Source organism: Muntiacus reevesi, chromosome 2 (genome assembly GCF_963930625.1).
Source record: "Muntiacus reevesi chromosome 2, mMunRee1.1, whole genome shotgun sequence".
In the NCBI taxonomy this organism is placed as follows: Eukaryota; Metazoa; Chordata; class Mammalia; order Artiodactyla; family Cervidae; genus Muntiacus; species Muntiacus reevesi.
Window position 1 is genome coordinate 262,444,208 of NC_089250.1, and position 24,788 is coordinate 262,468,995.

A 24,788-nucleotide genomic window follows, 5' to 3' on the forward strand; every position below is an offset into this window, starting at 1 on the left:
TGTAGGTCAGGCCAAGTGCTCCAGGCCAACAGCAAGGCAACAGAACACAAACTCTGAAGGTGAGGTGGGGTGGGGAGGAGGGTTCTCTGGCTCACCACAGATTGGAGGATTGACTTGGGGCCCCAAACCAGAGGTTACTGAGGCCTGGAAAGAGGTCTGAAGCCAGTGGTTTGACCTGTTTTGGCTTAAACATCAAAAAGGGTATTCCAGAAAAGCCTGTGTGGGTAAATGTGTGTGTAGAAGATTTATAGGAGGCTCCAGGCCAGATCCTAGCATTTCCTCCCCCACCAACCTTGGCAATGAGGGGTAGGTCGATGTGCAGCTGACTCCTAACTTAGATGGGGTTCCCAGAGCCAGGATTGGGACTGCAGGCAGAGTCCCTGCAGTCTCTGGATCTCAGCCCAGCACTGTCTTTTTCTGGTTTTTCCTGAGTGGTCTGACCTCCACACGTCTGGGTTTTCTGGGTTTCCTGTTACCTAGTTTGACCCCAGAAATGCCCCTTCTTGAGAGGGGAATGTGCCTGCAGAAGCCAGGAAAGGCCAGGTTTCGAGGTGGGGGGTGTGTCTTTTGCTTTCGTTCCGTGGTGACCTGAGTGTCCTCTTCAGATCCTGTGGGTGTCACAGCTGTGGAACAGCTGAGGAGAAAAAGTAGCGGTAGGCCACATTGCTTAAGTGGCTCTTTTGGGTCCTCTGTTGCCAGTGGGAATCCTCTGGAATGGGAGACTGCCTGGCCTATCCCTGGCCTACCAGATGCAGAGCAAGAGCTGGCCTCAGTGAGACAGCAGACCTGCCCTCCTAGAGGCTTCTGAGAAGAGCCTAGGCCACTCCCAGAGTTGAGGTCTGAGGCTAGGAGTTCTCTTAGGAATCCAGCAACCCAGAGCCAGGCCAGGCAAATGATCAGAGGCTACGATATGACAGTGTCATTAACCTTGCCTCAACTCAAGGTGGTTGTGCTCCTGCTTACCATCCCTGTGGGCAGGTGCCATGCCTTTGCCTGAAACAGACCCAGGGCTACTGTGGGGACCCAAAGTAAACTGCCTCTTGTGGACAGGCATTGAAGAAGAGGGCGTTTCTTCTATCCTCCCCAACCCCAGAACCTCAGCCCATTCCATTGTTGACACTCTAGCCAGTTCTGTGTCTGCACATGTGGTTCATTCTACTGGGTTTACCTCATGCTGAGCTCAGAGTGAACTCTTCGGTCAACAGCTTTAAGCTTGCTTCTGTGGGATTCACACAAGTTTCTCCTGCTGCCAGCCTGATCTTGTTGAGTTGTAGAAGGGGGACAGTTGACAGGAGACAGTGTCTCTTAGAGATTTCAGGCTGTGAGCAGCCTGTTTTGTTCCCTCCCGCCTGTCCCAGACTGTCACACACCAAAACTACCCAGGCAGCTGCTCTGAGAAACCCAACCCCTGTCCTTTGGCCCACTTCACAGAGGAATGGGAGTAGCCAGGAGGCCAGGGAACACAGACAGCCCCAGACCTCCTTCAAGTCAGCATCTTCAAGCAGGGTGGGACTGAGAGAAGCAGAAACGAGGCAGCAGGAGCCCACACAGCTGGAAAAGCTGACCTAGCTGTTGTGTTGGTCTCCTAGCAACAGCCACCAGCAGCCCCCAGTGACCACAGCAGTGCCGGGCCAGCCCAGGGGCTCTGACCTCACTGTGTTTGCTGTGGCAACAGCCACCAACAGCTAACTCCCTTCCCTCTAGGAAAGCCAAGTATTTGCATTTTTGCTGGTGTGGCTTAGATGCTCTTCTTCCTTTCCCCAAGCCAAGGAGTAAGGGGAGGGAGGTGCAGTCTTCAAAACTGTCACCATGAGGGTTCTCAGCATCTCAGCTCTGAAGTGTCTGAGGAGCCATCCCTCAGTCTCTAGCCTCTTCCCAGGACAGAGGCCAGCTGTTGAGGAGTCCCTTCTGCTCTTCCCCCTCCCTCCCATCAAGAAGCTGTGGGGACTGGCCCCTCTGGACTGCAGTGCTTCTCTTCTCTGTCTCTTCATCCAGACATGGACAGGGCGGGTCTGCTTCATAGAAAACCTCCGAGAGGCATTTATCCACGTCCTTGAGGTTCAGAGGAATCAGAATAGGATTGCTGATCATTTCTTATGGGCAAGCAAACAGTGGAATCAGTTGTCGACAGAATGTCTGGGGCCACACTCACCCCTGACACCCACCCATCTGGGTTATGTGCCAGGCGGAAGCTTCATTATTTAGCTGGAAGTCAAATTCTGTCTTCCAGTGACCAGGCGCCACCTGATTCGCATTTAGAAATGGAGCCTATGAAGAGCAGCGAGAAGGACTTGACTTTTCCTTTGTAACCATTGTGCTTTTTCACCATTTGTTTGGCTCAAGGCACAGATGTATGGCATACACGTGTATGCCTTCACTCCACCCCTAGTGAAGGTTGAGACATTTTCCCTAGAGAACAAGGAAGACCCTCTAAATGCTGTGTGTGTCAGAACCTTGGGGTCAGGTTGGTTTAGAGAATAGTTATACCCACAACCAGATCTCCCAACAGGTGTGCACTGCGGTCCCTGGCCTCTGGCTGACCCACATCCAGCTTCTGTTCCTCGTGTTTTTGGAATAGGCTCTCTTCGTGTTTCATCTTCTCCTCAAACTTAACTTTCCTTGATGCTCCCTATTGGGAAGCCTCCCCAGGACAGCATCAGTCCTGCTGGCCCCAATTTCAGACTTCTTTCTCTGCCAGACATTTCCACATCTGCAAATTCCCACCAGAGCCAGAGGGAGGGTGATAGGATCTCCGTCTTTCAGATGCAGAAATTTGAGACTCAAGACTAATTAGGTGGCTTGTCTACATCCTCACGGATAAGAGGGCACAGCTGCGATTTCAACCTCGAGCCTCTTCCCCAGAGCCTAGATTTCCACCCTGACTCGCCGTTCCTACCCTTCTGATGGGAAATCACCGTAGCTTGACCTTCGCCTGGTCCGGGTTGCTTGAACTCAACCATCCAGCGAGAAGAGCCAGTGCAGCCCGCCCAGTGATAGCCACCTCACACCAACCATGACCTCTGTTTGTTGAGTGTCAGCTGTGAGCCAGATCCTGGACTAAGCAAGGGCTTTACTTGCCTGAACTCCTTCAGTCTTAGTAGTGACCATATGATTTTCCTCTTACTTTCCCCTTTCAGGGTTTGAGACTTAGTAGATAGGCAGACTGAGGCTCTGAGAGGAAGTCACAGCCTCAGGGCCCTGTGGTGTGACTTGACAAGGTCACATTAGATCCAGGGTGTGCCAAGCTTCTGCTCTGCACCACTGACCTCTGTCTGGGCAGCTTCCATCCTGGAGGCCACAACAGAGCCCCTACTCCAGGGATCCCTCACACATGGTTAGATGCTTTGTGGTCCTTTTTCCGCTCAGTCTTCACCAAGTCTAAGAGAGAGGCTTTTCTCCCGCATTTCATGGATGAAGCAACAACACAGACTGGCCGTGGTGAGCGAGCAGCCACACTGGATACTTGATGCTGGGCTTTTTCCACCCCACTAGGCTGCATCTTCAAAACATAACATTTGTTTGTCTGTTTGTGGATGCAGGCCTCTTTACGGGTTTGTTCCCCTCTGTGGCTTCTCCCCTGATTACCTTTCAGGGCCACTGAAAGTTGTTTAAATGCAGTATTCCTTATCACTCCAGCTCTGTTGTGTGAAAAGGACACCCGTATGTGTGTCTGGGCCCCACTTCAGAGACTGGGGTTGAGGAGGACCCCTATAGGGGGGTTCCAGCTGCTGTCTTTCACAGTGTGTCCAAGTGATTCAAGTCCATAGGCTGAGTCCTTGGACCACTGGGGTTTGATAGATCTGGGCCCCGGTCCCAAAGGGCCCAGCATGTGGGAGGTACGCAGTGAATGGAAGCCGTTGTGCTCTCAATCAGGTGTGTCCTAGAGCACTGCTGTCTGCCAGCACCAGCCCAGGACGCACCTAACCATCACCTAGAAGAAGCAAAGAGAAAGTTACTAGCAAAACTGCACTTGCAAACAGCACAAGCTATTGGCTTGTCAAGCACCCTAGTTTAGAAGCTTGTGGGTGCAGCTGGTGTTTCAGAGCAGGACCAAGGGGATAAAAGAACCACAGTATTGATGAAAACGACCTACACAACTGTCAAAGGGGCTGGCTAATTACAGCATCTGTTGTACAAAGAATAAAGGAGAAACCAGGGAGTTCCCTGGCAGTTCAGTGGTTAGGACTTGGTGCTTTTGCTTCCTAGGGCCGGGGTTCAATCCCTGGTCGGCGAACTTAAGATCATGCAAGCTGCACAGCATGGCCAAAAAAAGGGAGAGCACCAGCACAGAAAAATGATAAATGTTGAGTGAAAAAAAGACTTCCGGAGAGTGTGTGTTGTTTGAGTCCATTGGTTTTAAGAATCACACAGATATTTCTAAAAATACATAAGAAATTCAATACAGGTCATATCTGGGAAGTAGGAATAGCAGCAGTAGGTAGATAAAAGGCTTCTTACTCTACACTTTACACCTTGTACTCTGAATTTTTTTTATGGTAAGCATATGCTACTTTTAGAATAGGAGCCAAGAGAGCTGTAATGTACAATACCAAGAACAAATGGGATTAAAAAGCAGAACCCAAACATTAGCAATCTCCTGTCCTATGACTGTCAGCAGCCACTTTCTCAAGTCACTTCATTTTCTGAGGGTAGATTCCAGAATCCTAGAAGCGAAGAAGGAGCAGTTTCCTGAGTTTCTCTGCTTAGGAGAACTGGTATCCTTTTCTCACTCCCTGGCCCACATAATACCCCACAGAGGAAAAACCAACTTGTAATGTGCCGCCTCTTGCCTCTTCTGATACCTACCCCTAGACAAATGTTTATGGGTCAGCCCAGAGACGAAAAATGAGACCATTTGAAGGCTTCCAGCGCAAAGCTATTGTAATTTGTCCCACTGACGAGGACCTGAAAGACCGAACAATAAAGCGAACTGATGAAGAAGGGAAGGATGTCCCAGATCACGCGGTCTTAGAAATGAAAGGTAGGAGATGAGCGGCCCAGAGGGACATTGTGGCAAGGCCCTTAAGGGGAAAAGTGCCTTATCCCGTTTTTCCCACCCAACTCCTTGAGTATTCTTTTTTTGATTTTGTTACTTCTTTGCTTTTGCTTTGTCCCTTGCCTGTGTAGTACAGCTGTAACTGGAAGAGCTGCCCATATCCCTGTAGGGGCGGGCTTTTCAGATTAGATGGGGCTCGGGCAGGATGCAGGAGAGGGTGTGTGGAAACAGATGCTAGAGACCCGCATGGTCTTCTGCCTCTGGCACCCACTGGGTGGGCTGGCTGAGCAACCCTCAGTGAAGCTTCTCTATAAAAAACAAGGATGGTGAGTCCCCTTGACTGGCTTGTTCCCTGGGGTATCAAATACTGGTTAGGTGGAGCTTAGTCACCTCTTCAGAAAAAGGAGAAAAGAGGGTCATTGTTAGCCCCTGATTGTTGTCAGGGAGGCAGAGCTTGGGACCCTCTCTCCTCTGTTGCTCACACTGTGGTCCCCTACTCCTCCCTTCTGGCAGACCAGTGTCCTGGGGGTGAAGGAGACTGACCCTCGGAAGGTACTGACTGCCTTTCCTGTCCCTCTGGCACCCTCCCTTCCTCCTAGCCAACTTCACGTTGCCCGATGTTGGGGACTTCCTGGACGAGGTGCTGTTCATCGAGCTGCAGCGAGAGGAGGCCGACAAGCTGGTGAGGCAGTACAACGAGGAGGGCCGCAGGGCCGGCCCGCCGCCTGAGAAGCGCTTTGACAGCCGGGGCGGGGGCGGCTTCCGGGGCCGCGGGGGTGGCGGCGGTTTCCAGCGCTATGACAACCGAGGGCCCCCAGGGGGCAACCGAGGAGGCTTCCAAAATCGAGGAGGCGGCAGCAGTGGAGGAGGCAACTACCGAGGAGGTGAGACATCTCACAATGAACTCTCCTACTTGTGGTTCCAGGGTCAGGGTTGACTGCTTCCTCAGTCAGCAGATGACATTTCCTTGGCACCAGCTGTGGGCTGAGCCCTGGTAGGGAACTGAGATAAATCAAAGTGTGGGGCCTCAGGGAAATTCCCAGTGTCATCTCTTCCCTGCCGTCCCCCCCACCAGTATTACCCCTGAAGGCCTTGCCCATTTGTGTGTATCATTACTATTACTTTTGTGAGTCTTTTCCACCCCTCATCTGACCATGAGCTCCTTCAGAAGAGGGGCCAGTCCTGTGTCCCAGGACCTGGCACAAGGCAAATATTAGGACTGTTTTTGCTTCTAAAACAAATGGAGAAACAGGCTTGGAGAGATTAATTTGCTTGATTGACCCAGGTGAATCTGTGGTTGGTATCAAGTGATGGATCCAAAGCCCAAGTTCTTAGTCACTAAGTTATACTGCATCTGAAGTGTATGGTCATGACTTTAGTAAGCATGCCCTTCTCTGTTTCAATCTTGTGTTGGATGGTTTAGGGGACAGAGCCATGACCCACACACTGTCACCCTTTAGTGACAGTCCAGAAGGATGCTGGGCTGCATGGGAAACCCCAGGGGTACAGTGAGCTCCAGTGATTCAGCCTGCAAGGGAGCAGGGCTCAGGAAAGGCCCCCAGAAGTGCTAATGCCTAAGCTAAGGCCCTGAAGCCAGCAGGAATGGGTTGGGGAAAGGGTTCTGGGCCAAAGGCTTGGGAGAGGCTGGCTCATTTGGCTAAGCACTTAGATGTTGGAGACACAGTGGAAACCAAGACAGCTCTGGTTCCAGGCCCACAGTCCAATGGGCAGGATAAACCTGTCAGCAGGCCTTGATGACTGGGCACTCCCAGGGCTCTGGGGAAGGCCAGAGCGGGTGCTTAACTTGTTTACTGGACCTGCTCTGTGCATGGTCACTGGAGCCACAGCAGTCCCCAAGACGGCCTGACTCCTGAGGGTCTCAACCAATCAGAGAACAGTGGGGCCTCTTACCTGCTTCTCCAATGCAGGTTTCAACCGCAGTGGAGGTGGTGGCTACAACCAGAACCGCTGGGGTAACAACAACCGGGACAACAACAACTCCAACAACCGAGGCAGCTACAACCGGGCTCCCCAGCAACAGCCCCCCCCACAGCAGCCTCCACCACCACAGCCGCCACCACAGCAGCCTCCACCACCACCCACCTACAGCCCTGCCAGGAACCCCCCAGGGGCCAGCGGCTACAACAAGAACAGCAACATCCCCGGCTCAAGCGCCAGTACCAGCACCCCTCCTGTCAGCAGCTACAGCCCTCCACAGGTGAGAGGATGAGCGTGTGTGTGTGGTACAGGTGAGAGGATGAGCGTGTGTGTGGTACAGGGGAGAGGATGAGCATGCGTGTGTGTGTATGTGAGAGGTGAGAGGAGGTGGGGCCACAGGTCCTCACTATTACCTACAGCCCTGCCCTTTCTCCCTTTGTTGCCAGTGCTTTCAGCTAGGACAGACTCTAGATATTCCCAGATCCTTCCAGACTCAGAGTAAATCGGGAACCTACCTGTTCTGTCACCCTCCTGGGGCCAACTGTGTTGTCCCACGAGCAAATGCATTTCTCTTGGCTGTATTGTCATTGGCCTCACTGAATTCCCAAGAGAGCACTGCATTGGAGTTACCCCTTGCCCAGGCTTTGTCTTCAGGATGTGGAGACAGACCCTGAGGTTGATGAGAACTTGACCTCTGCCCTGAGAGCTTCACTGCTAAGCACCTCCAGGCTCAGTTCAAGTTCTCAGAGTCGGTTCTTGGCTCTGATGTGCATGGGCAGTCCCCATTTACTGTGCGCATTCCACTCACCAGGCCTGGAGGCACCTGCCAGGAGATAACAGGTGCATGGTCTAGCCCCAGTCTAACCAGAATATTTGCTAGAACAGGAGTTGGGCAGATACAAATTCAAACTCCAGCCTCACAACCTTCTGGTTTTGTGACCTTGGACAAACAGCTTTACCTCTCAGAACCTTGTTTTCCTCATAAAGGCCTAGAGTTGTTAGTAGAACTCACTTCCAAGGTTTGCTGTGAGGGAAAGATAACGATATAGCTCTGCAGGTAAGGCTGTAGAAATAGGTGGACCTGGAGGCAAGTCACGACTTTTTGCCCGTGTGACTTGGGCCCTGTTGATTTCACCTCCCTGGCCTCATTTTCCTTCTCTATAAAACAAAGCCAATGGAACCCACCTCAGAGAGTTGATCAGGGGTCAGATGAGTTAAGGATACAGCCTGGACATGGGGAGCACTTAGGGAATTGCCACTACTCTTTTCCTTAGCTGATCTTCCTGTAACAAATACCACTGTTGATTTTCTTCAGTGGAGTGTGCACATAAGCATACTGAATATGCAACACAGTCCAAAGGGGTAGTCCTGTTGTAATTCTCATTTTACAGGGGCAGGGTGTAGGGAAACACCTAGGTTTTCAAGAGATACTGTGTGCCTTGCTCCCGAGGGTCTCAGGCCTGGGATAAGAGTCCAGGATAGAGCTCTGCATCCTCCCCTGTCCTGCCAGGTCACAGAGCTGACCCACCCCCTTCTTAGCCCTCGAACAACCTCCCCAGGGGGACATTCCTTTGTGGGCTCACTGCTTACACAGGCCCTTCCTCCATCCCAGCTGAGCTAGCTATTTCACAGAGACCTGTTTTTTTTCCCCTCCTGCTTTCCAGCCGAGTTACAGCCAGCCACCTCCCTACAACCAGGGAGGGTACAGCCAGGGCTACACAGCCCCACCACCTCCACCACCTCCACCACCTGCCTACAACTATGGGAGCTACGGCGGCTACAATCCAGCCCCTTATACCCCACCACCGCCCCCCGCGGCACAGACCTACCCTCAGCCCGGCTATAACCAGTATCAACAGGTAAGTGCCAGAAGCAGGGAAGGTAGAATGGGGCCCCACACGGATGTGTATTCCTAGACTCATGTCCTTGCTTATCCCTAAAACGATGGGCAGTCTTTTGGTGTCCATCTAGTATAGCTATTCCATTTGGTGACCATTGCCACACTGGCTGCTATGTGTAGGAACTGCCATTCTAGTTCCTCACCCAGTGCAGCAAGCAAAGGGGGCCGCAAACCCTGCTTCAGCACCATGGCCAGTGTCCATTCTGATAGGTTGATGCTAGGCTACCATACCTATCTTTGAGTGTTTTGATCGTGGTATAACACATGGTATAGCTATACCTGAAAGGGCAGTAGGTTGGCAAGCCAGGAGACCTGAGCTTCAGTCTAACTGCCCACCCGTGCTCCATCAGGTCATTCACTTGTCCTCCCAAGCTACCTTGGTTTCTCTGTCAGGAGACCTGTGTGACTGTCGTCACTGTACTGTGGGGGGGCCAGGGAGGAGCTGGATGCGGGTCTGGATGCACACGTGGTGTTCTTGGTTTCTCTCCTCAGTACGCCCAGCAGTGGAACCAGTACTACCAGAACCAGGGCCAGTGGCCGCCGTACTACGGGAGCTATGACTACGGGAGCTACTCCGGGAACACACAGGGGGGCACAAGCACACAGTAGCCAGTGTGTCCTGGAGGCCCGTGCCGGCTTCCTCCACCAGCGCCCACCTCGACCCTCCTCGTCCACCCCCACCGGGTCCCGTGGTGCTGGGGATGGGTCCTCCCAGGGCAGCCTCCCCTCTGAGGGGCTCTTCCCCCACACAGGGCCAGGCATTTCCTCTGGATTCAAACAGGCAACAATGACCTTTTACTTTCTGTTCCTCCCCCTACCCTCCTCTTCCTCCCTTCCTACTTTTTGACTAAAGACCCCCGTCCCTTGCCTTGGTCGTACAGTAAGGCTACAGGGCTGTGGGGAGGACCCCTTCCTGTCCTCTCCTCCCAGCCCTGCTCTAGCCCCTCAGCTTCCCAGACTCTCATGCAGTTGGTTGTAAATTCTTCCAGGAGCTGTTTTACTGTCTACTTTTCAGGATTTAAAAAAAAAAAAATCAAAAACTTAAAAAAACACAAGTTTTCAAAAGCAAAATGCAGAGGGAGGAAGCAGTGACATTTTTTTTTTGTAATTATGCTTTTTTTTTTTTTTTTTTAATTTTTAGAACTTGTCCGTTTTTACTGTGGGTCGGCTGTTGATATTTCATCAGAATAACCATTTCTTTGCTGAGTTCAGGTGACAGAGGAAGAGCCACACCCTCAAAACACACAAAACCACAGAGTCATCTTTAACCTAACTTTTTATACAATGTCTCAGTTTCCCGTAACTTTGCACACAAGCTTCTGTGTTGAGTTGAATTGTACCTGCTTTTTGTATTTGGAGAGAGTGTGACTATTGAACTTGAAACCTTTTATTCCGGGCTCTTGGTAGTTTCTGGTGGGATTAAGCGGGTGAGAGGGAAGAAGGGAATTGGGGGGCTCCTACCCTTCAGAACATGAAGTTTCTCCCACTGCTCCTCCCCAGAGGTCTCCCAGTGCCAGACCTAAAGGTTTTTCCTACAGTGATCCTCTGATTATTTTTACTTCCCCTTGACCCATATGTTTTAACAGAACTTTTAACAAACTGCACTTATTAAGATATGTGTTTGCCCTGTTTTGTTTTGTTTTTGTTTTGTTTTCAATAAATGACATGGCACCTCCTAGCAGGAAGGAAGCAGGGTTTCAACCCTGAAATGTTACTGCAGTTGGCCTTTACTTGGGGTGGGGGCCTTTACAAGGGGACATTATTTACTCATTCATTAAATACTTACTGTGGGATTTGTGTTCAGTTCAGTCGCTCAGTCGTATCCGACTCTTTGCGACCCCATGAACCGCAGCACGCCAGTTCTCCCTGTCCGTCACCAACTCCCGGAGTCCACCCAAACCCATATGCCATCCAACCATCTCATCCTCTGTCGTCCCCTTCTCCTGCCCTCAATCTTTCCCAGCATCAGGGTCTTTTCAAATGAGTCAGCTCTTTGCATCAGGTGGCCAAAGTATTGGAGTTTCAACTTCAACATCAGTCCTTCCAGTGAACACTCAGGACTGATCTTTAGGATGGACTGGTGGGATTTGTGTGCCTTTCCCCATTTTCGGTGCTGGGTGTGCCCCGTTAAATCTGGGGCCCTCAGTTTGAAATCCACTAGTTCACTTTTAAAGTGGTTCTCTGGTTTCTGCCCCTTTCAGTCCATCCGTAGCCCCCAGTCCCTCCCTTTCTATTTGTGAATAGAAAGGATGTGACAGGTCCCTCAGGAGACAGCAAGGTAGGGCCGGTGTTTGGGAACTAGGGCTGGATTGTTGGGGTCACCCCCGGGTGTGACTGCCCATCTATATTAGGTCTGGCCTGGGTGCTGGACTTAATATGGTTCCTGACTGCTCCTGGATCAGGCTAGTGGGGTTCCAGGAACTAATGTATTCAGCTAGTAAGTGTCAGTTCTTGCGCTGTTCCTTATCCACCCACTCTGGACAGTGTTAAGAACACAGCATGACCAAGGTGTTCTTGGACCCTGCCCTCAAGGGGCTCCCAGTCCAGAGGTGACAGACCTCTGGTGGAATGGTGACAGCATCAAGGTCAGCTCAGAGCTTGGGGTGGGTGAGGGGTGTGGTAAGGGCTTCCTGAAGAAGGAAATTTTTAAGTGGGAATGATCTGGGATAAAAGATTGCATCCCCACAGCCTGTCCTTCCCTGGCAACTTGAGTCATTTCTTCATTCCCTCTGGCATGCTGTGCTCCTGGCCCCTTTTGAGGGACTAGACTGGGATGCAGGAGGGGCCAATTCAGCCCCACCTCTTCCTTCACAGAACTATATCAGAGCCTTCTGAAGGGGACCCGGGCTATAAAAAAGGGAGGAGGAAGGTTGACTACTTTTGGGGTCAAATGTGAGGCATCTGACATGAGGTGGAGCCAAGGTTGATGCCTATCTGGGCTACAAGTGACCCTAAAGTGGCCTCCCTGCTGAGAGGGCCTTAGGCCCTCTAGGCTGGGAAGTTCCCCCAGCTGCAGGTCCATGTGTTGGGCAAGAGTGCCCTCTGCTGGCCTCTCTTGGCAACATCTAAGTGTGGTCAGTCCCCATCTATTCCAAGCAGCAACTGAGCCACTTTGCTCCAGATTCCTTATCCTGGGAGTGCAAATAGGAAGTTACTCCTCTGCTTTCAGCCATAATATCAGGGTTATTGCATCAGCCTCCTCACAGATCTCACTGTCCTCCAGTCCCTTACCCTGATGCCCTCACCCTCTTCTAGCTCTCCACAGGATAAAGGAGCTGAAGCTACTTAATTCGGCTTACATGGCCCACATGCCTGGGTCTGGTGACCTCACTGGCTCTATCTTTTGCCACTCCTTTCAAACTTCAGATCACTAGGCTGTTCAGGGAGAGTCACAAATCCCTTTTAGGCTCTAAATACCATGAACTTCTGCCTTGGAAACCCATGTGTACTTGAAACTTTGCGTAGATTCATGAGATTCTCTGATCCTTGCAGTTTGCTCAGGGCCAATTTAGAACTTTCCTATTCCTTGACCATACTGAAGTCCTTGCAGCAAACAGAACTATGGATACCCATCTTCCCTTCCAGGGCTTTGCCTTGCCCACTTCCTACATGAGATCTTTCTCTACCTCCCTCTTACCCTAATTCCTGCTCATCTTTCAGGTCTCAGGGTATCCTTTACTCCCAGAAAGAAACTTTCCCTGGGCCCTCCAGGCTGGGATGGACAGCTCCCTTAGCTGAACGTGTGGGTCCATCAGCCCTGCCCATTCGGTCACTGGGCACTTGAATGCCAGTCTTTACCAGTCCTTACCCATCACCTAGGGCAAATCAAGACCAAGGTCGCCTTTTCACACCTGCGGATTCTTCAGGTCCTGGAAACACAAAGTGGGACGTTCAGTCTCTGATCTCACCACCAATCATGCTAACCAGGGACTGGGTGTGATGACAGGCATGCTACAAGACTTAGCAAATATTCTTGGAGGTGGTGAAGAGGATAGACTGAGGTCAACCAGAGCCCAAGCACTCAGAGGTCATGAAGGGTGGTGATTCATCCATTCCCAAATGAAGCATGCTCGGCTCTGGGGTCAGTAGCGCACGGGTTGAACAGTGCTTCCCTCCTGATACCCCACAATTTCGTAGCGGTTCAGGTTGGCGGGGGTGGCACGGAAGAGCCTATCTGACCCTGGCGCCCTTTTCCTGCCCTGCTGGGGTGGGCGGGGCCGGACAGCAGCACGCGTGCGCATAGGAAGGGCTGCCTTCGTCCCGGAACTTTGGTTCCTGGTGCCGTGGAGCACCCGGTCGCAGGAAAGTACTCAGCCGGAAGTGGCCTCTAAGGACCTGCGTCCGGAATTGGTGTTAGGACCTCGCCACGGCGGGTAGCAAGTAGAGAATCGAGATGGAGGCCGTAACGACCGCGACTGCGGCGAGGGAACCTGGTGAAGGTGAGATCCTGGCCGCGCGGAGGTGGCAGAAAGGTGGGGCTGCAGTGTCACTGGGAAATGTTTCCCCTTGAAGGTGAAGGAGGACTCTATAAAGAGGGCACCTGTCCTCGGCCTTACCTGTTCTCTTCACCTCTTTGTCCAGATTAACCCCTGTTTTTGCGGGCTGACCTCTTTTATCCCATCGCCTCCCCCGAAATTAACCTCTTCCAGCTCTTTTCATGTCCCGGGCTAACCCGTTTCCTTACCAGGCTAATTCAGGCTAGCGAACCTCTCCCCGTCCTGGCCTAACTCTCCCAGTATCTTAGCCAACCTTGCTTTCTCATGTTACCGCCTTCCCCTGACTCCTCCCCTCACACGCAAACTCTTATTTGCTAACGCCTCCCCGCATTTCATTCTAATTCCCTTTCCCGAAAGTCCATAGTCCCATCTGCTTACTCAGGGTCGTTAATCCATTTCTGTGCTCTCTTTTGCGTTTTCAATCTCTTTTATTTCTCCTGATGCCTCCCCCATCAGTACCTAAAATGCTTTTGTTTTTATCATCCAAATTCTATCCTGGTGCTTCAGGGTATCTGGGGTGAGATGCGGTTAGGAGGTTGGTTGAAACATCACAGGCCAAGAACTGGCCATTGTTGAAACTGGATAATGAGTATCTTGGGGTGGGGGGTGGGGGGAGGTCATTGTACTACTTTTGTGCATGTTTGAAATATTCCATAATAATAAAAAAGGTTTAACCTAAAAAGCTACCCCTTGATTCCATGCTGCCTTCCAGATACCATTTAATCTTCTCCAAAGAGTCGTTTACATTTGTCTCCTCTTCCCATCCACTGCTGTCTGGCTTTTACCTTCAGAAACTGCACAGATTAGGGTCCCCAGTGACCTCCCTGTGTAGTTTTTTTTTTTTTTTTTTTTTGTCGTTTTAAAAAATATTTACATATTTATTTATTTATGGCTCTTGGTTTCTGCACACGGGCTTTCTCTCATTGTGGAGAGCCGGGGGCTACTCTTTGTTGCAGTGTATGGGCTTCTCACTGTGGTGGCTTCTCTTGTTGCAGAGCACAGGCTCAGTAGTCGTGACCTACGGGTTTATTTGCTCCAAGGCATGTGGGATCTTCCTGGACCAGGGATCGAACCGGTGTCCCTTGCATTGCAAGGTGGACTCTAAACCATTGTACCATCAAGGAAGCCCCACTCTGTAGTTAAACCTCATGGCCCGGTTCAGGGTTTTTTTTTTCCTAATTAAACTACTTGCAGAATTTGATGCCATTGACCCCTCTGTCTTTACTGAAAGTTTTTCTTTGGTTTCTATGACACCATTCTTTCTGATTTCCTTCCTATCTCTCGGGCTCCTCCTGCTCAGCCAGCTGAGTTTCCCATGGCTGCTGTAGCAAACGACCACAAACTGGGTGACTTAAAACAACAGAAATTTCTTCTCTCACAGTTCTGGAGGCCAGGAGTCTGAAATCAGTATCATTGAGTTGACATCAAGGTGTCAGCAGGGCCAAGGAGGCTCTAAGGGAGAACCCATTCCTCACCTCTCCTGGCTTCTAGCAGCTCCTGGCATTCCTTGGTTTGTTGCCATATCACTCCAGTCTCTGCTGCTGTAAGACCTTGCTTTCTCAGGGTGCATCAAATCTCCCTTTGATAGGACACTTGTAATGGCATTTAGGGCCCACCAGGATAATCCAAGAGAATCCCTGTAAGCTTAACATTCACGGGTTCCAGGAATTAAGATGTGGCTATATTGGGGGGCCATTTTTAGCCTCTCACAGCCTCCTTCCCATCCAGTCATGGCTCTTTCTTAGTCCCTCCTCTCTTTTCACCCCTCACACACTCTCCTGTACCCTCTCCGTGACTTATTTCCTTCAGCTCCACTGCTTTCCTTGGCTCTGACGACTTCTGTAACTCTGTCCCCAGTGTAACACTTCTCTCCTGAGAAGTCTCCAGTCCCAGGTACCAGCAGTCTCATAAATGCCTCCCCTCAGGTGTCTCCTAGGCCTGTCATACCATCCATGTCCCAAATTGGTCTCAATATCTTCCCCCACACTTGCTCCTCATCCATGCCTCTGCGTCAGGGACAGTTTGACCAGTTTACTGGCCAGAGGCCTGGACCTTAACCGAATGCCTTCCTTACCTCCCAGCCCTTCAAGCCCATGATTTGTCCTAGTCAGCCTCTCAAGCATCTTTTTAACCTATCCTCTCTTCCACAGCCCCTTACATGGTCCAGCCCAGTCTTCTCTTGCCTCAGTGATTAAAACGTTCCCTGAAGCCCATTGCACCTATAACCACCACCCTCTTTCTCTTCCCCATCACAGTCAAGCTACCTAAAGGAGTTGTCTATACTTCCCCTCTTCACTTATTTCCTGCTTGCTGTAGCCTTGCTCCAATTCCCACCACTTTTGAGAAACAGCTCTCACCAAGGTTTGCCCAGCCCTCAGCTTTTCTGTTACCAGTGCCTGTATCGTCTTTGACCTTGTCTGTCTTCCCCCATCAAAGCAGGTGCTCCCTGGGAGCTGATTTGGATCCCTCGGTGGATCCTCAGCATTGCCCAGCTCAGGGCCCAGCATAAATTTAGAGTTGCTGAAGAGTGGTTGGATGGATGTATATAAGTAGGAGAGAAGGATGAATGAATGAGTGAACGAGTCAGTGAATGTATTGATGATTTCATGAACAAGGGAAAAGGCAAAATTGAGTAAATCAGTGAATGAAGTGGTCAAGGACTAAGGAAACACCAGGCACACTTCTCTCCTGGGGCCTTTTCACTGGCTCTTTCCTCTGCCACTTCCCACAGAAATCTCATGGCTTAGTCCCTGAGGAACTCAGGTCTCTACTGGAATGTCACTTTTTTGGCAAGACCTTCACTGATGTCCACTTAAAACTGCAGCCTGACCCCCATACCCTCCTCCTTCCCTCTTAATTTTCCTGCACAGCTCTTGGAACCACCTAACACACTATTGTTTTCACTAATTATGTTTCCATTTGTCTGCCTTCCCCACTAAACTGTCAATATCTTGTTTAAGGTGGTCTCTCTAGGCTCTAGAACAGTGCCCAGAATATAGCATTTGCTCACTAAATGTGAAATGAGTGAGTGAGTGAGTGAGTGAGTGAGTGAGTGAGTACTCAGTCCCTTTCACCCACTCGCCTATCCCCTCTCCCACCCCTGGAGTGACTGCTGTCCCCTCTCCCCACAGGCTGCACTGAGCCCAGTCCTGGGCACTGGGGGGAGCTGAGCTGGACGCCGGTCCTATCCAGACCCCAGGACAAGGCGGAAGCAGCAGAGGGAACGCCCAGGGCCCTAGACGCCGACGCCCCCGAGGTGGAGGACCCGGCGGTGAGTGCCATGCTTCGCGCAGTGGCTGCCAGCCGCCTGCCCGTGTGCAGCCAGCAGCAGGGCGAGCCCGACCTGACGGAGCGGGAGAAGGTGGCCATCCTGGGCCAGCTGTACCACGAGAAGCCGCTGGTGTTCCTGGAGCGCTTCCGCACAGGCCTCCGGGAGGAGCATCTGGGCTGCTTTGGACACTTGCGCGGTGACCACCGCGCAGACTTCTACTGTGCCGAGGTGGCCCAGCAAGGCACCACCCGCCCCCGCACGCTGCGCACCCGCCTGCGTAACCGCCGCTACGCAGCCCTGCGTGAGCTCATCCAAGGTGTGCGGGCACACGGCCTGCGTGGGAGGGGAGACTGGGGCACACGGCCTGCGTGGGAGGGGAGACTGGGGGCACACGGCCTGAGTGGGAGGGGAGACTGGGGGCACACGGCCTGAGTGGGAGGGGAGACTGGGGCACATGGCCTGAGTGGGAGGGGAGACTGGGGGCACAGCCTGAGTGGGAGGGGAGACTGGGGCACACGGCCTGCGTGGGAGGGGAGACTGGGGCACACGGCCTGAGTGGGAGGGGAGACTGGGGGCACACGGGCTGAATGGGAGGGGAGACTGGGGCACACGGCCTGAGTGGGAGGGGAGACTGGGGCACACGGGCTGCGTGGGAGGGGAGACTGAGGCACACGGGCTGAGTGGGAGGGGAGACTGGGGCACACGGACTGCGTGGGAGGGGAGACTGGGGCATAGGAAGTAGACACAAGGGGGCAAGAGCAGAAACAGAGATCCTGGAGAGACAGAGACAGAAATGTGAGGTGACAGGGCATGATAGGGAGAGACAAACAGGGACTCAGGGGAAGAGAATGGGACAGGCAGTGAGAAGGGCTGGAACTTTGCAGATGACATTAGTGCCATTTCAGACCAGCGGGTCAAGGACACAGTGTCCAGCACTGTGATAACTGGTCATCCCTCAGGAAAACTAGGTCCCTACTCATACTGTATAAAGAGGCATTGCCAGAAACCTAGAGGAATATGTTCAGGAAAGGCCTCTTGAAACACACACACATGTGAAAAACATGGAGAAAAACATCAGTGGGACTTCCCTGGTGTCCAGTGGTTAAGACTTCGCCTCCCAGTCCAGGAGGTACAGGTTCATCTCCTGGTCAGGCAGCTAAGACCCCGCATGCCTCAGGACCAAAAACCCGAAATACAAAACAGAAGCAGTGTTGTAACAAGATTCAATTAAGACTTTAAAAATGGTCCACCTCAAAAACTCTTTAAAAAAACAAAACAGGAAAAAGAAAAACCAGGAAAGAAAATGTCAGTACCTTTTTCTCTTTTCTTTAATTTTTAAATTTTAAAAATTTTTGTGTAACATTGGTCCCTTTTTGACCATGATGTGATTACAAGCAGCTTTGTGACTGAAGACACCAGAACTAAAAGATGTTAAAAGATGAGAGCAAATGAAGGAGAGGGTGGGTTAAGATTCTAGTCAGAAAGAAGGCACAGGCTATAGAGAAAGGGAACTGGAGAGGGACACAGTGACAGATGAGGGGCAGGGATGAAGAGCTGAGGGACAGTGAGTGAATGAAGGAAGTGGGGTGAGATGGTAGAAACTGAGGAAGCGGGAGAGACAGAGGTGGGGGGAGACAGAGGGACAGAGGAGGGGAGGGAGAAACTTGAGACCCAGAGAGAGAGTGTGTACCGGTGAGAGATAAGGAGAGAGAGAAACTGAATGTGGTGGGAAACACCAGAAACAGCCATGGGGGTAAGAGGGAGGACAAGACGGAGCCCAAGACAGGGCTCTTGAGGGCGGGGCTGGGCAGGCTGAACCATTATCTAAGGGACAGAGCCGCCTCTACAGGGCCAGACAGCCAGGGGAGGTGCCAGACCAACAGGGACCAACAGGGATGCCCACACCGGGGCAGGTGCCCTGTGAGACCTGATCCAATGCACACGCATGCCTGCTCCATGCAGATGTACTCTTACGTGCCCAGCAGTGCAGGCGTGTCCAGGCAACAGCCAGAAGGAGGCTCAGCAGACAGGCATGCACCGTCTACACACTGGCTCCCGTGTGCAGTGTACCTGCCCACAGTGCCCTGCTCACCAGCTCTGAGATGCAGGGGCCCAAGCAGTGTGCTGATGTGTGCACGCATACACGCACGCATGTGCACGCACACACGGGGTGCAAATCCTTGCCAGCACAGCTGGACACGGGCCCTAGGCCACCAGGGCCTTGGGGGCCAGAATGTCCAGCAACCTGACTGCACCTGACAAACTTGGGACACGTGAGTCCACACGTAGACACAGGCCTGGTCACGTTCATGTGCTCACACACATTTGTGAGTCCTCGTGGTCACGACCTCAGACATCTGTGCATGTTTCACTGCATTCCTGAATTGGACAATCACACACTTGTGTGTCTACAGCTTCCAGTCAGTGTGGTTCCACACCTGGGTGGACACAGGTCTGCCCAGATGCTCACCCCCACCCAGCCCCTCGCCTCACCCGCCGCCACCTGACCCCGAGCCCACCCTGTGTCCTCCATTCAGGGGGCGAATACTTCAGCGACGAGCAGATGCGCTTCCGGGCCCCACTGCTGTACGAGCAGTACATCGGGCAGTACCTGACCCAGGAGGAGCTCAGCGCCCGCACCCCAGCCCACCGGCCACCCACGCCTGGCCCCCCTGGCACGCCCACCTGCCCGCTCTCCGACCTGCTGCTCCAGTCCTACCAGGAGCGGGAGCTGCAGCAGCGGCTGCTCCAGCAGCAGGAGGAGGAGGAGGCCTGCCTGGAGGAGGATGACGAGGAGGAGGATGAGGATGAGGAAGGTGAGGGCCGGCAGCCAGGGGGCCCCAGTGTCCACACACCCAGCCCCGGCCTGTGTGCCTCAGCTCCTTGGCGGCACCACCTGCAGGAGTAGACAGCACGTCCTCCCCTGCCTGCCCTGAGCTCCCCAGCCCTTCCATCCTCCCCAGCATCCCTGTCCCCCTCCTCGAAGGACATCCTTCACCTCCAGGCCTTCGCTCATGCTGTTCCCTCCGCCTGGAGGGCCCTCCCTTGACCGCCCTCCTTCGGGTGTCAGGTCTCCACCCTGTTCTGTGGCCTCCAGAACACTGTGTTGTCATGGGTTTGATGTATGCCCTGGGAAGGTAGGGACGGGGCCGTCTTGGTCACTGCCCTGGTCCCGGGGCCGCCCAGCATGAGGGACACAGCTCTCTGTGCACCCCTCATATACCCCCACCCTGGGCGTCTCCCCTACAGACCAGAGACCTGGCAAAGACTCAGAGGCCTGGGTCCCTGACTCGGAGGAGAGGCTGATCCTGCGGGAAGAGTTCACCAGCCGCATGCACCAGCGCTTCCTGGATGGCAAGGACGGGGACTTTGACTACAGGTGCTCCCTTGCCCTCGCCCCTGCACCCCCTCTCCCCGGCACCCCACAGGGCAGGGGCTATGGGTTCACCCAGCCTAGGGGTTTCAGGTCAGAGGTCAGTGGGTGATCCTGGAGTAGCTTTGTCCATCTCTGAGCCTCTGTCCCTTCCCCCGAAGGAGGGCTTTGAACGGGGCTGACATTCGACTCCACGTTGACAGACTACCGAAACATTCCCGTCCAGGTAGATGATGTGGTGGCCTGATATGAAGTGTCCCCAGGACCGCAGACCTCCTCATGCTTCAGGAAGTAGTCACTGGCAGGGTAACGCCTGGCGTGGAGGGGCCTGTGGTGGGTGTTCCCACCGTGCTGGTTGTTCATTTCTCCAGTACAACCCCAGGGATAAGATCCCCAGGCCTCCTGGGTGAAAAGAGATTTTGCCATCAAGGAAAAGGACACAGGCGAGTGAAGTATCAAGAGTAAAAAGATAGATGGTTTTGTCACCCGCAGCAGCCTCACCTTGTGGTCCGAAACATCAGGGGTGGCAGCAGAAGGCCCACCCTCCACAACACGTGAACAAACAGCCCCTTGGGTCTCATCAGCAGCATGGGGTCCTCACTGCCTCGGCCATACCAGCCCCTGGTACCAGAGCATCTCTGGTCCAGTCTAGGATCCCCAGCTCCAGAGGCAATTTTGGCTGATCCACTTTGACATTTATCACTCTCAGGGTTCCACACAAAGCAGTGAGTAGAGTGCCTGGGCCCTGGGCACCCAGTAAGGGCACCACTGCCATCATAAAGCCAGATGCCCACGAGGAAGTCATACCCAGCATGGGGAGTGGTGTGGACCAAAGCCTGTCCCATCTGTTGGGGGTGGTGGGGGGAGCTGCTGGCCTGCATTCACTACCAGGTTCTCCGCGCTGCCATGTCCAGACTCTGGGGATCAAGCAGGGAACAAAACCAGTGGAAGGGTTCTCTGTCCAAAGGCATCCCACTCCAGTAAGAAAGGCAAAAAAGGATCTAGTGGTAAGGGAGCCAGGAAGAAAAAGCAGGGGGCTGGGTGATGAGGTGACCAGGAAAGGCTCTCTGAGCAGAGATCTGCAGCAGGGGAGGGGTAGGCAATGCGAACATCTCGGGGAAGAGCATCTGGGCAGGGGGCAGGAGCAGGAGCCTTGGGGGGCACAGAGAGCCACAGGGTGGGTGAAGGGTGAGGAGACAGGGGTCTCATCAGAGGGGAGGGGGCTGGACTGGACAAGGCTTCCTGCACCGGAGAGCGTGAGCAGGCCTGGGAGGGTGGTCCTCACAACAGGACCCCTGGCCACCTGAGGACAAGGTTTCTCCCTGTCAGCACTGTGGACCTTTTGGGCCAGATAATCCTTTGTGTGGACTGTCCTGCATGTGGCGGGCATTGAACAGCCTGCCTGGCCTGTACCTCCTGAACACCAGCAGCAGCCCCCCCCCCCCCAGTTGTAACAACAAAAATGTCCCCAGTTATCACGAATGTTCCCTGGGGTGAGGGGGGCAGAATCTTCTGGTTGGGAAGCGCTGCCTCCAGGGAACGTGGGCCCATGTGTCACCGCATCTTCCAGCTTTTTAAGAGAAACCAGAAGTTGTCTTGTAAGATCTTGCTTTGGCAAATGTTACTTTTTTGTGTGAAGCCCTGAGAGACCCAGCCTAACCCAACTGTAAGTTAGCTCCGACTTACAGCTGCCAGCATATGGCCTTTCATTTCGGGGGGACACTGGGCCCCAGCTCCTCCACTGGGTGATAAGTGGGGAGGCCGGGGTGCAGGCAGAGCCCATCGCTGACAGCCCTACCCCCTGCAGCACCGTGGATGACAACCCCGACTTCGACAACCTGGACATCGTGGCCCGGGACGAGGAGGAGAGGTACTTCGACGAGGAGGAGCCCGAGGACGCGCCCAGCCCAGAGCTGGATGGGGACTGATGGCTGCGGCCGCCCGCCGCCTCCCGCCCGCATGAGGCTGCTGATGACAGGCCAGCTCAGGGACTTTCTCTAAGCAAAAGCAGGGCGGTTGCCGGTACCACCATGGCTGGTGGTGGTCTCCACACCCTCTCCCCAACTGTGCCTGGGCATCCCCCCTCCCCCGTCCCCCCCTCACCTCTCTCTCTCTGCCTTTCTAGCTCCTGCTGTCTCTGTCTCTCCCCACCTCCCTGCTTCTCCTTTCTGCCTTTCTCTTTCTTCCCTTCCCTCTGTGCCTTGGCCCCTGTCCCCATAACAGGGCCCAGGATGAACATCCTCCCCTGGACCTAGGCCAGGGGGCCCTCTGGCTGGAGCTGGCCAAGTAGACCCCAGAGCAGTGCTGCACCACTATGCCCCACCCCCAAACCCTGCCCTGACTCTCCTGCACTCTGCACTGGGGTCTCCGGCTCGCAGGTGCCCCTCCTTGCCTGTTACCTTCTGTCTCCTGTGGACTCAGCTCTTGGGACCCATGGCCACACATTCCCATCTCTCAGCCTCTGTGCTGGTTCTGTCCCTCTCCGCCTTTATCTCTGGGTTTCAGGATCCCCACCCCCTCCCCAGGCCGTGAGCATCCCCCATCCTGGCTGCTGGGTAACTCAGCCTCGCTGTGGACAGCAGGGAGACCATGGGAGTGACCACCTGCTCTCACCGCTCCCTCAGGACTCAGGTTTGGGAAAGGTGGGCAGGAGCAACGTGGGACTACGGGCCTGCCAGGTTGGGTGGGGGGACTCTCCCCTCCCAGTGTCCCTCTCCCAGCCACAATTTTCCCTTCCTTCCTTCACTTCCTCCACCTCCCTCTCCCTCTCCTGTTTACACTCCCTGAATACGCACAGGCTGTTATCATGGGTCCTGAGTCATCCCACATATACACACAGCCGGCCCCAGCCTCCCTGCCCCCAGTCAGCCACAGAGCCGGCCCCATGGAGCCCCCTGCCGCCCTGGGCTAATGGGAGCCAGATGGCCGCCTGGTGACTCAGCAGCTGGGCTGTGGGAACCCAGGCGTCCCGCCTTCCCATGGCCCCGCACTCAGCTCATGCTCCCCCAGCAGACATACACAGAAGGGGCTGGCTACTAGCGGGGGGAGGACACAGACCATGGGTTGGAGAAGAGGGGTGTGGGGACCCTTCACTCCTGTGAGCCAGGCCATGGCCTGGCCTGAAAGCCCTCTCAAAACTGCCACCTCCAGCATGCAGCCCAGAGTGAAGGGAGACCCCAAGGACTCCTGGGGCCACAGCACTTGACCCCCAGGGCTTGGCTCTGCCCTCTGGGTCACCTGGAAGTAAGAGCCAGACACACTAAGTGAAAACTGGGAGGCTGGGGCTGGGGGTGGTCAGTGTGGTTCAGAGAGATGATTGAATAAGGAAGCCTCCAGTTCCTGAGCAGTTCGATCCTGTGCCAGGCCCTGGCCAGGTGCCTGATGCTGCACTGAACCCTCCAGACTGCCCCAGGAACCAAGGGCTCCGTTCCATCCCGTGTGGGCCATGGGCGGTCCGGAAAGGAGATGTCACATACTCAAGGCCAAGTCTTTGAGACCCTCTCCTGGCCTGCTTGTCCACTCTCAGGGCCACGTGGAGTGGACAGACGCACCTATTTCTCGGGGGTACCGCCTGAAGGAGAGTTAGCTGCTGAGGCCGCTAACAGAGGATAACGCCTTTGGGGCCCTCCTGGTATGCTAGGCAGTGTCCTTCCTCTCCACAGACGCATGGAATCTTCTAGTGTTTAGTCGGTACCTGAATCACTGAACCGTCACAGAGATCCCGTGCGGTACATACTGTCAGCACTGACAGTGCATCTCAGGAGGAGGCCCAAGGCTATCCCATCAGCCAGACCCATGGTTTGGAAAGGAGAAGAGGGTGGGGTGTTTGTCTCAGGTGCTTGTGTTCATGCCCTCAAGTTGTGAGGGGTCTTTCATACCACAAGTATCAGCCCTGGATGATCTGTACATTTTCCATTGGATGATTAAATTTGTGATATTCTGTACCATAGATAAATTTGTTACATAATTTTTTAAGTGATGAGAGACAGCATTTTGAGTCAGAATTAGGGTTAGTCAGATGGCGGAGCAGGAGCCTCTCTCGGAGAGACAGAGGTGGAGCCCGGACACACCCCCGTCAGAGCCGCTGAGACACGGAGGTGCCCAGAGAGGCGCCTACCCCTCCACTCCCGCTCCTGGGGTTGGGGTGGGCGGAGAGGCTGAGTCAGGGAGGGGAGAGCCCCTCCGAGGGCATCCGGCCCCCACCCCCGTGTCTCCGGTCTGTCCTGGTCGGGCTCTGCTGGCAGCCAACACCCCCCCCCCCAATCTGACACCTCTGTGCGTCCCGCCAGAGCTAAACCTGTCCCAGCCTCCGTCCTCACTGTCCCCTCCTTCCTCTGCCCCTCCCCTGGCTCCGTCTTCTCTTTGGGGGGGGGGGGGCTGTCTCTGCAGCTCTGTCAGCATCTCCCCTGTCACTTTTCATCTCCCTCTCTCAGGCCCTTCCCTAACCGCCGCTTTGCCCCCTACATCTTTCTCCTTGTCTTTCCCTCCCTCTCAGTCTCTGCTTCCCCATACCTTTCGGTAGCAGCTCCCCGCCGCCCCCCCACCCCAGCTGCTCCTCTTGGCTTCACCCTCATTTTTTCCTACCCCTCTCTGCTGTCTCCTGGCCCACCCTCCTCGTCCCCCCTCTGTTGGTCTCTCTCCCAGATCCTGGGAAGTCCAGCGGGAATGTGCGGGTCAGGACTTCACTGGTGGCCCCTGGGAGCCCAGGATGAGGGGTCACCACCTCGCCCCCACTCAGAAAGGGGGCGGGAAGGGGCAGCGAGGCTGTGGCCTGTCTGGCCAGAAGGAAGTGACTGTGCTGTGGCCTGGTCACC

At 54.0% G+C, this 24,788-nt stretch overlaps 2 protein-coding genes across 4 annotated transcripts in view; both read left to right on the plus strand.

Annotated features, from left to right (window-relative positions):
* Positions 1 to 10,519, plus strand: part of HNRNPUL1 (heterogeneous nuclear ribonucleoprotein U like 1) — a 32,787-nt gene extending 22,268 nt beyond the window's left edge. For all 3 annotated transcript variants that reach the window (XM_065926165.1, XM_065926166.1, XM_065926167.1), the window contains exons 11-15: positions 4,813 to 4,981; positions 5,596 to 5,880; positions 6,925 to 7,214; positions 8,599 to 8,793; positions 9,327 to 10,519. In XM_065926165.1, coding sequence (XP_065782237.1) covers positions 4,813 to 4,981; positions 5,596 to 5,880; positions 6,925 to 7,214; positions 8,599 to 8,793; positions 9,327 to 9,443 — 1,056 coding nt within the window. In that variant the 3' untranslated portion in view covers positions 9,444 to 10,519. The remainder of the gene's footprint in view (positions 1 to 4,812; positions 4,982 to 5,595; positions 5,881 to 6,924; positions 7,215 to 8,598; positions 8,794 to 9,326) is intronic.
* Positions 10,520 to 13,094: 2,575 nt separating this feature from the next.
* CCDC97 (coiled-coil domain containing 97) lies at positions 13,095 to 23,953 on the plus strand. The gene is made up of 5 exons (XM_065926168.1): positions 13,095 to 13,273; positions 16,462 to 16,917; positions 19,139 to 19,417; positions 19,851 to 19,980; positions 21,782 to 23,953. Exons 1-5 carry the CDS (start codon positions 13,228 to 13,230, stop codon positions 21,900 to 21,902), a joined length of 1,032 nt encoding a protein of 343 aa, XP_065782240.1. The 5' UTR covers positions 13,095 to 13,227; the 3' UTR covers positions 21,903 to 23,953.
* The last annotated feature ends 835 nt before the right edge of the window (positions 23,954 to 24,788 follow it).

Coding starts and splice junctions, on each gene's coding strand:
- CCDC97 (XM_065926168.1), top strand. CDS start 13,228: ATGGAGGCCGTAACGACCGCGACTGCGGCGAGGGAACCTGGTGAAG. Junction 13,274..16,461: donor GGCGAGGGAACCTGGTGAAG/GTGAGATCCTGG, acceptor CTCTCCCCACAG/GCTGCACTGAGCCCAGTCCT. Junction 16,918..19,138: donor CCTGCGTGAGCTCATCCAAG/GTGTGCGGGCAC, acceptor TCCTCCATTCAG/GGGGCGAATACTTCAGCGAC.